The sequence below is a fragment of the Marmota flaviventris genome, chromosome 18, assembly GCF_047511675.1.
Source record: "Marmota flaviventris isolate mMarFla1 chromosome 18, mMarFla1.hap1, whole genome shotgun sequence".
Taxonomy (NCBI): Eukaryota; Metazoa; Chordata; class Mammalia; order Rodentia; family Sciuridae; genus Marmota; species Marmota flaviventris.
The window spans coordinates 57,688,253-57,700,588 of record NC_092515.1 but is presented as its reverse complement, the minus strand read 5'-3'; the positions used below and the strand labels follow the sequence as shown (position 1 = coordinate 57,700,588).

General features: G+C 60.2%; 1 protein-coding gene across 1 annotated transcript in view; it reads right to left on the bottom strand.

The window, feature by feature from the left end:
• Positions 1-12,336, bottom strand: part of Cmip (c-Maf inducing protein) — a 196,940-nt gene that overhangs the window by 5,067 nt on the left and 179,537 nt on the right. Inside the window, exons 11-19 of the mRNA XM_027932928.2 lie at positions 9,499-9,564; positions 8,315-8,341; positions 7,973-8,021; positions 6,007-6,114; positions 4,161-4,277; positions 2,645-2,785; positions 2,024-2,071; positions 866-1,012; positions 56-161 (exon numbers count right to left, since the gene is read on the bottom strand). Coding sequence (XP_027788729.1) covers positions 56-161; positions 866-1,012; positions 2,024-2,071; positions 2,645-2,785; positions 4,161-4,277; positions 6,007-6,114; positions 7,973-8,021; positions 8,315-8,341; positions 9,499-9,564 — 809 coding nt within the window. The remainder of the gene's footprint in view (positions 1-55; positions 162-865; positions 1,013-2,023; positions 2,072-2,644; positions 2,786-4,160; positions 4,278-6,006; positions 6,115-7,972; positions 8,022-8,314; positions 8,342-9,498; positions 9,565-12,336) is intronic.

The window sequence follows — 12,336 nt, the reverse complement described above, 5'->3', positions numbered from 1 at the left end:
AGTCATTCAGCACAGTGTGGGAGTACACGGCCCTCCCCACAGCCCTGAGACTCACAGCTGAGGGCCAGCAGGCCGGCGTCGGTGACCGGGGTCTCGCACAGGTTCAGCACCTGGAGCATGGTGAGGTGTTCCGACAGGAGCCGCAGGCCGGCGTCTCCAAACTGTGGGCAGAGACACTCTCAGCCCACCCCAGGACCCCAGGCTGGGGAAGAGCTGGGGGTGGGGGTGGGGATGGGGGCTGGAGCTGCTCTATGTCCCTCCAGGGAATCTGATGTCTGCCTGTCCTGGTTCAGATCCAGCTTCTGCTGGGGACTGGGGACTGGGGCCAGGGGCCAGGTGAGGGCCCTTCCTGGAGTCGGTTTCAGTGTCAAGGAGGCTCTGAACTCAAGTGACCCTCAAGCTCCCAGCAGCACCTGCTGGGCAGGACGGTGGCAAGGGTGGAACAGGGTCCAGAGGGCATGGGAGCGGCATGCTCCTCTTCTCTAAGATGAGGTGGTGACAGAGCCTGTGCTTCCCAGGGCGGATGGTGAGCTCAGCAGGTGAGCCTGGCGCAAGGCCGAGCAGAGGGCGGCCAGCGATGTCCTGCGGGAAGCAGCTCAGGAGCTCCCTGTGAGCCCCCTGCAGCCACAGACCTGCTTCCTGCCTCAGCCCAATCCCCACCAGCCTCATGCTCTGCATGTCCTCGCCCTGGGCCTCAGTGTTCCTAACTGTGAAACAGGCCACTGGGTTTGTAGGCCCTCAACCCCTCCCACCTGCGGAATGGCACCAAGTTGGAGGAAGAGGGTGGTAGCTGGGCCCCATGGACACAGGGAGCACAGGGCAGGGAGGGGGCAGGGTGAGGAGGGTGTGGGGTGAGGGTGCACACCTGAGTGGACCACAGGTTCAGCTGCTTGAGAGAAGGCAGTTTGATGAGGTGCTCAGCGCAGGCACTGGTTACGTTGGTGAAGGCCAAACTGAGGTTCTCCAGGTTTCCAAAGGAGCCCGAGCTCAGCAAGCGAGCCAGGTCAGCGTCCTGCAGAGGGCGGTGGACTTAGGGCAGTGCTGGGCCACCTGGAGCTCCCCAGGCCCTGAGGAGCTCCCTGCCTCTTCTCCCAGAACCTCACGTTCCCTGGCTCTGTGGAGAGGGCTCTGGGCTGCAAAACCTGGGGCCGAGGTGATGGTGGGAGGGGCACCTCCACCTGTGCATGCCGCTGCAGGAACAGGTGAGGCCTGGCGTGTGACTCACATCCTGAGTCACCAGCTCCGGTGCTCCGAGGCCACACCCATCTTATGATGTGGGTGCATGCCCGTATGTGTGCATGTGCATGGGCCTGGCTAGCTGCTGTGCTCCCACATGCAAACACCGAAGCGCCCAAGCACGCGCTCCACCCCTTTCCCCTTTCCCAAGTCTCGGTGGCTGCCTGAGTTAATGCTGACCTCCCTGTGAAGATAAACAGGGCCATGTGGAACTTCTGGAAGGATCTTAAAGGGAGGCCATGACTAGAGTGGAATCGCATGCCTGGAGTGTGTGTGGCAGATTTCTTGGTTTGAGACAAACCATGAGTCAAGGACAGCGGGGCAGCAGGTCAGAGGAAATACGCTCCCTGAAGACTTTGGAGAAGGGGAGTGGTGACACCCAGACCTCACAGGGTTGTCGTGAGGAAGAACAGTATCTGGCATTCAATGCCCAAGGGACATTAGCTCCTTACCACTATCGCCACCACAACTGTGACAGTCTCACTAACATCACCGACATCCTCTGCTTTTTCTTTGTTGAACCCAGGGCTTCACACATACTAAGCAGGTGGCCTACCACTGAGCCACGTCCCCGATATCACCAGTAATGTTTAGCACAGATTAAATTTCTCTTCTTGGTTTTCATTTCTTTCCCTGCAACCCACTGACCCCCGGAAGAGCTGGCCTGCCCCATGCCAGGGGGTCCTTTCCACTCTCCCATGCCATGAGCAGGTGTCCACCACTCCCCAGCAGGGTGGCCCCCGCACAGCCTCCCTCCCCGGCCCTGCAGAGAGCCAAACCCACTCACCGTGGACTTGGAGGGCAGCGTCAGTCTGGTGGGCCCGCCTTTCCTTTGCTGCAACAGAAGCCAGACTGGTCAAGCCCTGTCCCTCCACTTCCACCCCGGTTACCAGCCCTGGTGGAGCTCTGGCTCTGCTCCCAGAGCAGAAGGCAACCTGAGCTACCATGAGCCCAGGCGCCACCAATCCAACTCTTGCTGGGGCCACTGTTGATGAATCCTACTGGGGGCCCTGGAAGAGGTGGAGGAGCTGTATCTCAGTTCCCGGTCCCAGGGCCGAGGGGACTGGGTGTGTAATATCCTCGCCCAGAACCCACTGGGTGAGGGCGGCTCAAGACCAGGGGCATCAACCCCCTGCCACTTCCCCCGCTTCCAGCAGCTCACGTGGTTGCCCGAGGATACAAAGTCCATTGGAAAAGAGGCCCAGGTGCTGGCATTTTGGATATTGGCCATGCACCGAAGCAGAAGGAAGCTGGGCACGGGAGGTTGAGAAGGAGCCAGTCCTGGCCAGGTCGGGTATGAGTGTCTGACTTCTGGCCACTTGCTTTACCTCTCTGTCCACCTGGGAAGTGGCTGGTGTAATCACGACCTCCCTGGGTTGGAGACCCAGGCGGGATGGCGGAGACTCACCAGCTCCTTCAGCTCCCGCTGCCGGTCGCACAGCTGCTCGTACATGCGCTTGCCCACGTCCGTGCTCTCCAGCGTGGAGATGATCTGCAGCTGCGTGTCGTTGTTGTCGATGATGTTGTACTCCAGCATCAAGCACAGGATCTGGGGAACCAGAAGGGCACTGAGGGCAGGGTCTCCGGGGTGCAGAGGCTGAGCCCCGCCACCCCTGGGAGGGTCTGAGAGAAGCCGTGCACATGGAGGGCTCCCTGAGAGCTGGCACGCTGCTCTCCTCGCACAACTGGCTGTGTGGTGCTGGGCAGACCCAGCCCAGCTCCCGGCCAGGACGGCAGGGAGCAGCGTCCATGCAGCTGTGTGCAGGTGCGTCCTCGGCAAACGTGCCCAGGAACGAGGCACGCAGGACCCCAGGGCTGCCAGGAAGCAAGAACAAGCCGTTTCTCTCCCTGGCCCAGAGTGCGGCAGGAGAGGGCCCTGGGCACAGCCGCAGAACACACTTCCCAGTGCCTCCTGCACTCGTCAACTTGGATAGCACTGCCTCTAAGACCCTCTTTCCAGTGACCTCCCCATTGCCAAGGGGAGCCCATCTGACCAGCCCCTCACAGCCCCTCTTGCCTGCCTCCCGTCTCCCGGCTCACCCTCTCCCCACCCCACCTCAGCCCCCACCACAGGTGTCAAGACCAAATCTGGATTCCTCACCAGACCCTTGGGCTCCTAAAAGGCTAAGCAGGTCCAGCTATCCTGGCCTCCAATAAGCCTCTTTCTGCCATAGGGCCTTGGCACGGGCTGTCCCCACAGACTGGACCCTCTGTTCCTGTCGCCCTGCTAATGCCTCCTTGGTCCTACACCTCACCATAACCTCTAGTCCCACAGGAAGCATGTGGATTTAACACCTGCAGTTCTCTAGGCTCTTCCCACTGAGAGATGGCGTCTAAGTCCCACAGCCTTGACCAGCAGGTCGCTTGGCGACTCAGGTCTGAGGGGCGGAACGTGGCAGGCGTGACACTGCCTGACTCAGGAGGCTACGTTAAAAAGCAACATGGCTCGGGCCTGGCTCCTCCTGAACGTTGCTATGGGAGTCCCAGGCTTCGGGGACTTTGTGCTGGTGGTGGGAAGCAGGGGACAGGCCACACAGGGAGAGGCTGGGGAGTCCTGCCGCTCCAGTCTTGCTTCCCCTCAGGCCAGGGAAACAGGCTGTGGAGAGGACCCAGCCCAGCCTCCGTCGAGTGGCCTCATGAGACCCCAAGCGAGCACTGCTTAGCTGAGCCGAGCCACCTCCAGATCACGGTTCTAAGCCCCCTCTGGGGTTGTGCTGCGTGGCCACAGAGGAGCAGGCTGAAGCTCCCCGGTCTCTCTGACCAACATGCTGGATCACAGCGGAAATAAAACACTGACCCAGAGACGCGCTGAGCTCAGCAGGGTTGGGCTGCTCCTGCTTCACCCGGGTTTCCCCGTGCTCTGTGACAGCTCCTGGCTCCTGGGAGCCCGCCAGCGCGGACGAAGGGCCAGGCCAGCTCCTTACCTCCACCATGGTCTGGTTCCCCCTCAGCGCCAGGAGCATGCAGGGGCCCAGCTTGTTTTCCGCCAAGGAGAGCAGAAACTTTTTGGTCTTGTAACAGGAGCCCATGAGGATGTGCACCTGCGAGGCAAGAAGGCCCAGGTGACGGCAGGGCCACCAAAGGAGGGGCTGTGGCCCCCAGTGCTGGCTCCTGCCTGCTGGGAGGAAGGGAGGAACCCGGAGCCATTGAATGGATCCTCCCGAGTGCTAAGCAGAAAACTGGATCTTCAGTGACCACCACACTCTCCCTGGGGATGCATGGGGCCCCTCCCAAAGAGGACAGACCTTAAGGACGTTAGGCTGAGCAAACAAGCAAGAACAGAAGGACAAATGAGACCACTGTGTGGGGCTGGGATGGGTGTGTTCCCAGAGGCAGACGTCAATAGTCTCAAATGGTAACTCTTGTTAAAGTCCCTCTCCAGTGCCCAGGGGCTGTGCTGGCATTCCATTCTCTGAATTCTTAGCACTGTTGGACCCAGGTGGAAATCTGGGGGCAGCCTCACTTGGGGAAGCACTGGACAGCTCCCACACCTGGGGCAAGTTGTCACCCACTCTGCTTCCCCGCCAAGTCCCCATGAGCTGGAGTGTTGAAGGAGATGCCCAGCCCGCAGGCTGAGAGCTGGGAGACCCGCTCCCCGCCATGTGCTCCTGGTCTGTCTGGTGTTTGGGGAGGTGTCCACGGCAGGGGTCCCCAGGCCATGGAGTAGGGGGAGGAGAAACCTCGCCTCTTCCCCACTTCATGCAACAGGCTGGGAGGCAGCCTGATCCAGGGGACACTGCCGTCCCTGCGTTGCCATGAAGCACCCCATTTCCACCCGGTGGTGGCCGCTTCCTTCCCTGCGCCACCACTAACAACTCGGGCACACACACGGAGGCGCTGGGTCAGGCTGCCAGCTCCCTGATTCTCTCACGCCGAGTCCCTGCATCAAGGGCGGGGAGCACTGTGTTGCCATGGTGAAGCTGTGACATCAGAGGCCAGAGAGAGGCTGCGAAGAGCAGAGCCTTGTGAGCATGGGTGGGCAGCAGGACAGGTTTCTGGGGTGCAGGGCACTCGGAAAGGAGTCCTGCAGCAGTGAGTGGTGGGGAGGGAGCCTGAGAGAGGGGCCCAGGGCAAGCCCCTCTAGGGCGGCCTCAGAGGCAGCACCTCGGCTGTTGTCACTGCACCAAGTCCACTGCAGTTAGCTGTCTGCCCAGTCCACAGGCTGTCAGCAGAGGGGACAGCAGCCATAGGCAGCAGCTAGGAGCATGGCTGTGTGGCCTGCCTCACCCAGCATCTTGTCACCAGTGTGCCAAGGACAGGCTTACAAAGAAGGCCTCAAGCAAGCTCTGAACCTCTCTGGGCCTGCTCCAACCCAGGTGTAGAGTGACAGGAATGCTGAGCAGATGAACAAGGGTGGTGTGTGAGGGTCCGACAGGGTGCAGGGGGACACCGGGGGCACTGTGGATGCAGTCCTGAGATGGGAAGAGCCACCCCGACCTTGACCCCTCTCTGCAAGGACTAAAGGAGTCTGTGGGTTTGAGTGCCTTCCGGGCGCCATGCGCTCAAGCAACTGTGGGGCCTGGGCAGTAAAGGCTGTGGCCATTGGTGGCCTCGTCTACTATCAGGGTAAAGGTAAGGTTCCTCCTCCCAGAGCCAAGTGACACGGGCAACGCTGAGCTCAGGTAAGGAGCGAGCAGGTGACCACTATCAGCACTGTTTCTGCAGAGGTCTTCCTAGACAGGCCACAGAGGGCTTGGGGCAGCTACTCTACTGGTCAGGAGGGGCAAACCCTGTGCCCAGCGCAGCTCCGCAGAGCCTGGCACTACATACCATGCTGGCAAACAGCTCCCCGTCATCGTCACAGGCCACCCCTCCGGGGCTGTAGAGCTGAAACCAGCCGTCCTTGCCAGCCCGCACGCTGAGCAGGCAGGAATGCACCTGTGGCAGAGAAGCAAAGGGTCAGCCTCCCGTGGCGGGACCTCAACACCCGATCCACAAGGCAAGTGCCAAGGCACAGCAAGACCAGCAGGCCCGAGACTCCCAGCTGGAATACCTTTGGAGAACAGAGGTCCCCACACCCCAGGGAACGCCAACTGCTACATCAGTTCCCTGGGATGGAGGCCGGGGCCAGCCACACAGCTGACAGCCAGCCAGGCTCGGCCTCCTCAGCTCCCCTCCCTAGGGCTCCTCCAGGAGGGCTGCTTCCTTCCTCCCTCTGCCGGGTCTCTGCCCCTCTCCCTGCAAGCCTCTGACTCTTCCCTTGCTCTCTGCCCCCCCTTTCTGTACCTCTCTTGTCGCGGTCCTGGGGCAGTCTCTGTCGGCCTCCTTCCCCACCACTGTGGTGTTCCCTGCTTTCAAGTCCCGCCCTCTCCCTCGGCCTGGGCCCCTGCCATGCTCCTCATGAGGGCTCATCTTTGCTCCTTCTCCATTGAAGGGTCTTTGTCCCAGGCACCCAAAGCACGACCTCAAATTCCTTCCCGGCGCTGTGTGTGCCTCCGTGAGCATGGGTGGGAGGAACTCCGTCCATTCCAGTCCCACACGAAGAGACAGGGACACGGTCACCCCCACACAGGCCTTTGCCCTCCCTCCCCGTCCTCAGCTGGAGAGGGCCTGATCAAATCCTTCAAAAGTCAGGACGACCTGCTGCCGGGAGTCACCCGCAGGTGTCACGGTGGGCACAGCCCCCCCACAAGTAAACCCAAAGCAAAGGCAGCAAGCGTCCACGCCGCCCTCCGAGCTGGCAGAACCCAGGGCGACGTGCCCACTTCCCAGAGTCACAACAGGGTATGAAATGCTAACCAACCAACACGGCCAGGAACTCAAAAGACGACAACTTGGGCCTCACTCAGAGGGGGAAAGCCGGGAGGGGAGAGGGAGGAAAGAATACAGGGAGGAGAGACGGAAATGGGGAACAGCAGAGAAAACCAAGAGGCCAAGAGAAGAGGGCCACAGGGCAGGCGCACGAGCAGAGCGGCAGGCTGCTTCCTGTGGCCGGTCCCTGGCCTCAGCATGCACCCTGGCCTGGCACTGGTCCTCCCACAGCCGCTCTGCCTCTCCACGCTTTTGTCCTCATAAGTCTGTTTGGACACAGGGTCCCTTCCCAGGAGGGCTCTGAGACTGTTCTTACAAAGTGAGTGACTTGGGGTGATATACCCCAGATGACTTGGGCTCCAGCTCCTGAAAAGCTCCTACCCACAGCGAGGCCCTAAGCAACTTGGCAAGACCCCATCTCAAAAAAAAAAAAAAAGACAGTCGACGTCATGGCCGTCTGAGGCCTTGCTCACACACAAGTGCTGGGACGAAGTCTACCTGACCCAGAAGCCTAGCTTTGCTGAGGGACGGACGTGTGGCCGTTTATGGAGGCCTTGGCCACCATGCCCAGGAATAAAACCTGGCTCGGATTCCCCCTGGGCCAGCCAACTCCTGGAGCAGCAGCCCTGGACAGGACCCCAAGCCGCCTGGGGACTCAGCCCACCCCTCCATCAAGGCCTTCGCAGCGGGGGGGAAGCCATCAGCCAGTGGCAAAGCATCTCTGGTTAGCTAGGTCCCGGGGAGCAGTGCCATCACAGACGGTCTATGCTGGCCACGGCTGTACACACCAGGCAAGCATCCGCCATCAACTGCACCCGTCCCCTGGTGGCCAGGCAGCCCCTGGCAGAGCCTCAGAGGGCTCTGAAAGACCCTCGTGTGACCGCTACCCCCAACAGCATGCCTCCTTGCAGAGAGAGGCTGGGCGTGGCTCAGCCGTGGAGCGTGTGCCTAGCGCGAGTGAGACCCGGCTCCACCCCCAGCTCACCTCTTGCCGCGGGTCTTCCGCAAACCTCTGAATCACATACTTCAGCTCCCTGGAAGAGATGGGCAGGCAGGTCACTCCTGGCCTGGGTAGACAGGGGGGTGGAGGCATGGGCCAGGGAGGGGTCGGGTCACAGAGGGAACGTCTGACAGGGCAAGGCGTGTTGCCAGGACAGGCTGGACAGCTGCAGGAGCACGTCCAGGAGGATAACACTGCTGCCTCCCAGAATGCACGTGACTCAGAAAATGGGCTAAGAGGCTGGCCATGGAGGGTGACCTCAGAACAGAGGACATGCCACCCAGGAGCAGGGAGGAGGGTGGAGGGTGCTGCCACCGGAGTACTCACTTGGTGAACTTCTCGTGCGCAAGCGCTCTGTGCAGAAAACAAGGGAAACACGCAGTCAGCACAGGCTTCCTAGCCACTCCAGAGTGGCCCTGGGACTGTCTGACTTTGTGTTTGACTCGAAGAATGAAGAGGGGGTTGAAATGAAAGGCTGACGTTTTGTCCCCACTCAGAGCTCCAAACAAAGGCCTCCTTTGAGGAGTGACAAATCCTAGCAAGGTGACAGGCTGAGCCCATGCCCTCCTGCCACCAGCAGAGGCGCTAACCGGGTGCTGAGCTTGTGCAGTTGCACGTGGGCTCTGGGGACCCAGGTGTCGTTAATCGTTCCACCGTCAAGGCCTGGCTGCACTAATTACCGCTGCACATCGGCAGGCAGCCGGGGACCATTTTTCAAGCGAACTGCATCATGGGCCACTGTCAAGTGTGTGCCTGGGCCTGTGGGGACACTGGCTGTAACCAATGACGCCACGGCCCTTCCGAGACCCAAGCAGCTCTCAGGAGTTGGATTTCTCCGGTCTCCAGACCTCGGCCCTGTGGGGCCAGGACGGGCCAGCAAATGGGGCAATTACCGGTGTAATGCCTCCCTTAGAGGAGCTGCATTTCATAAACACGGGCTCCTTAATGGGCTCCGGAGAGAGCCCCGGCAGGCCCCCGAGGCCAGGCCTCTTCACATGGATCAAAACAGTCCTGGAGGCATGTGGAGACCTGGGCCCGAGGCAGAGCCCGTGGCTCCCCTAGGCCATCACCACAGATGGCACTGTTTTCCTGGGATGCTTCTGATACTGGGATCAGGGCTGGCAGAGACAGAGGGTCCATTTCAGCCCAGATTCACGGTGGAGCCTGAGCTAATCACCATAACAGGGTGGTGAGAGCTTCACCATGCTGCTGCCGGCAGACAGTTCCAAGTGCATTTTCTTTGGATTCTCACCATCCCCTTGGAGACAGAGTGGCAGGTGTTGTTTCCCTTTTGACGCATACTGAAAACTGCTAACTTGCTGCCGCAAGGCTTCATGAGAAGGCTGCTGCCTCCTGAGCTAAGCCGATCCTTGCCACAGAGCCCTAGGCCTCGGGCGTCTCTTCTAACTCCCTATGGCGTCCACCCTGCTCTCCCCGTGACTGGCTGTGCCCCTGCCATGACGTGCCCTGGGAGGTTTCCCTGCAGTGGAGGTTCAGGGCGGTGGACTTACTCTTTGGGGAATGGAATGGGTTGAAGCAAGCTGGCCAGAGACGGTCTCCAGTCATCATAGTCCGACCTAGAATGAGAAAACATGGGGTGAGGACAGTGGTCAGGGCGAGGCTGTTGATGTGCCGTCCTGGGTGGGCAGCAGGATGAGATGCTAGTCTGGTGAGTTCGCCCACCTCACGGTCCAGGAGTGGTGGAGGGCACAAGCACCTCATGTCCACAGTGCAGCATGAGGTCACCAGCAGACCCAGGCCAGCTTCCAGACGGCAAATGCAGGGTCACTGCCTACTCCCCAGGATCTCAGACCTGCCCCACCTCTGAACAAAGCCTTCGCTGTCATTATCCATGCCTTCTCTTGAACCACCAGGAGTTGTTAGGGGCCAAATTGTGTCCCCCTGACCCAAATTCATGCTGGAGTTCCAGACCCTCCCTAGGACCTCAAAGTATGACTGTATTTGGGAATCAGCCCTTTAAATTCGTCAGACGCAGCCCTCAGGGCGGGCTCATCCAACCCACTCACATCCACACAAGAAGGGGAAGCCCAGACACCAGGACGCATCAGGTGTGTGCATGCCACGAGAAGGTGACCCCCGGAGTGCCTAGGTAAGAGGCCTCAGGAAAGACCCCCCACTGATGCCCTCATTCCAGTCTCCTCGGAGTGGAGAGAACACACGCTTCTGCTGCTCACGCTGCGCGGTACTCAGTGTCCTGGGTTGGCCGTCAAGCACGCTGACACGGCCGTGCTCACCCTCGACCAGAAATGCAGGGGCAGCTGTAGGTGCCACGCTGTCTGAGGGCAGTCCAGGCACCTCCTGTTTTACTGGATGCTTCGATTCCTGCTTCCAGACAACCGCTTTCTTTCTGCAGCTGAGGCTGGCGGCAGTCGGTGGCGATACTGAGAATGCTGCGATTCCGTCAGCTGCAGCGCTGCGCTAGAGCGCGCCGAGCGAGCACTTTGCCCGCACCAGCCCATGGAGTCTGCTAGGCAGCCCCGGCTGAGCCCCGACTGTCCCTGACGAGCTGTCAGGCACCTGGCGAGTGACTGCAGAGCTGCTCCACGTGGGCACAGGAGGGAAGCAATGCCTGGGAGCCCCCGGGTGGGCAGGGCTGCTCCCGCCCCACCAGGTCAGCTTCTAAAAGAAGGAAGTGTACTGCCTCTCTTGTCCCAAGAAGCCGGAACAAGAGGGTCTGGGATGGGGGGGCGAGCCAGCATCTCAGTCTGGGAAGAAACGGCCTGCACGCTGCGGCAGAGCTTCCTGAGGACCCCCGTTCTACAGATGAGGGAAACCAAGGTTCAGAGATGCCTTGTACTTGCTACAAGTCGGAGCTGGTAGTTGAGGTGTGGCCTTAGGTGCCTCTAAGGCCACAACCCACCTTGTCCCCCTCCCCAAGCCTACACTGACTATTTGTAACACTGACTATAATTTGGTTACAAACTGAGTTCCCGATTTCTCTGGCTTTGGGGACTTAACTGAAAATAAACCCAGAGGTAGGTGGCTCTTGCTCAATGTCCTAAGCCAAGCCTGGCACTCCAAGGTCCAGGGCCGAGGCCCTCACGCAGGGAGGGAGGGTACTGTCAGGACAGTCCCCCAGGCAGAAGGGTCCCTGCCTACTCCCCAGGATCTCAGACCTCCCTCCAGCCCAGGCAGGGGTTGGGGCTCACCTATGTAGCCCCTGTGGTGGGTGATGGCCTGGGACTCGGCTGGTGCTTGGGAGAGGTGACACAGCCTGGGTACTGTGGTTTACTTAGAGCAGAAGGGGACATTGATCAGTCTCCATTCTGTGGAGCTATGTGGATGGCCGAGAGCCTGTCTCGGCCAGGGGCAAAGGGCTGGCACATGGGGGCAGAGGGATGACCAGGGCCCCCAAGCCTGACTCTTGTTCTTGGGACCCTGTGACTCCTTTACACTGGGAACACAATGTTTCTCAGCCTCCCTATCCTGACCTCCACCAGGAGCGGTTTTCCTAATCGCCTCCTCCCCACATACATTTTAACACACTCTGTCTGCTGTCTGTGCTGTACACCTACAGGGCCTTAGAACAGCAAACCTGTTTCCACCACCAAGGACAAACACTAGCTTCTGTGGATAATGCCTGGTTTAGAGACCCCCTGGATGAGGGATCTTCCTAACCCGCCTTCCTCCAAACAAACCCACGATATAGTGGCAGCCTTTGGAACCTGGACCGTTCCCTTGAAGGTCCTGAGGAAAGGCCCAGATGTCGGATGACTGGGAAAGAATTGCCAGGAGCCTGGTGGCCCAAGGTCAGTTGTAGCAGCGGTACTGGCTGACTTGTGCCAGGCGCACATTAGGCCCTGTGACCCGAACACCAGGGGAGCTGGAGAGAGCAGGGGGAGGGAGCCTCAGCCATCTGAGAGGCGCAGAGCTGGCCTGCCGCAGGGAATGCCTATGTGCTCTGCTGCCGTGGAACTTGGAGCCCAGAGGCCCCAGGGTGCAGGCGGGCACGTGCCTGTGCCCTCAGCTCTTTCTGGAGGAGGCATACACTTTTGCAGCTCGTTCGTCTTCCCTTCAAGATGCCCCTCTGGTCATTTCCTCTACCATCACTGCCTCGTACTGTTTCCGGCAATCTACATGCGACCTCAGGCACAGCACTTCTAAGTGCCCCGCTCTCTTCCAGAGTCTTCCTGAGCGTCAGCCCATGTGGTCCTCCTGCAACCCAGTCACACGGGCATTCCTGCCACCTACTGTACAGACAGGCGCACTGTGATTAGAGAGGGTCAGCCCTGGCAGCGGTCCCAGCTGGGAAGAGCTGGGGTTTGCACCCAGGAGCCCAGCTCTGGCCTGGAGGAAGGCGACTCCCCGGGTCACAGAGGGCACTGACA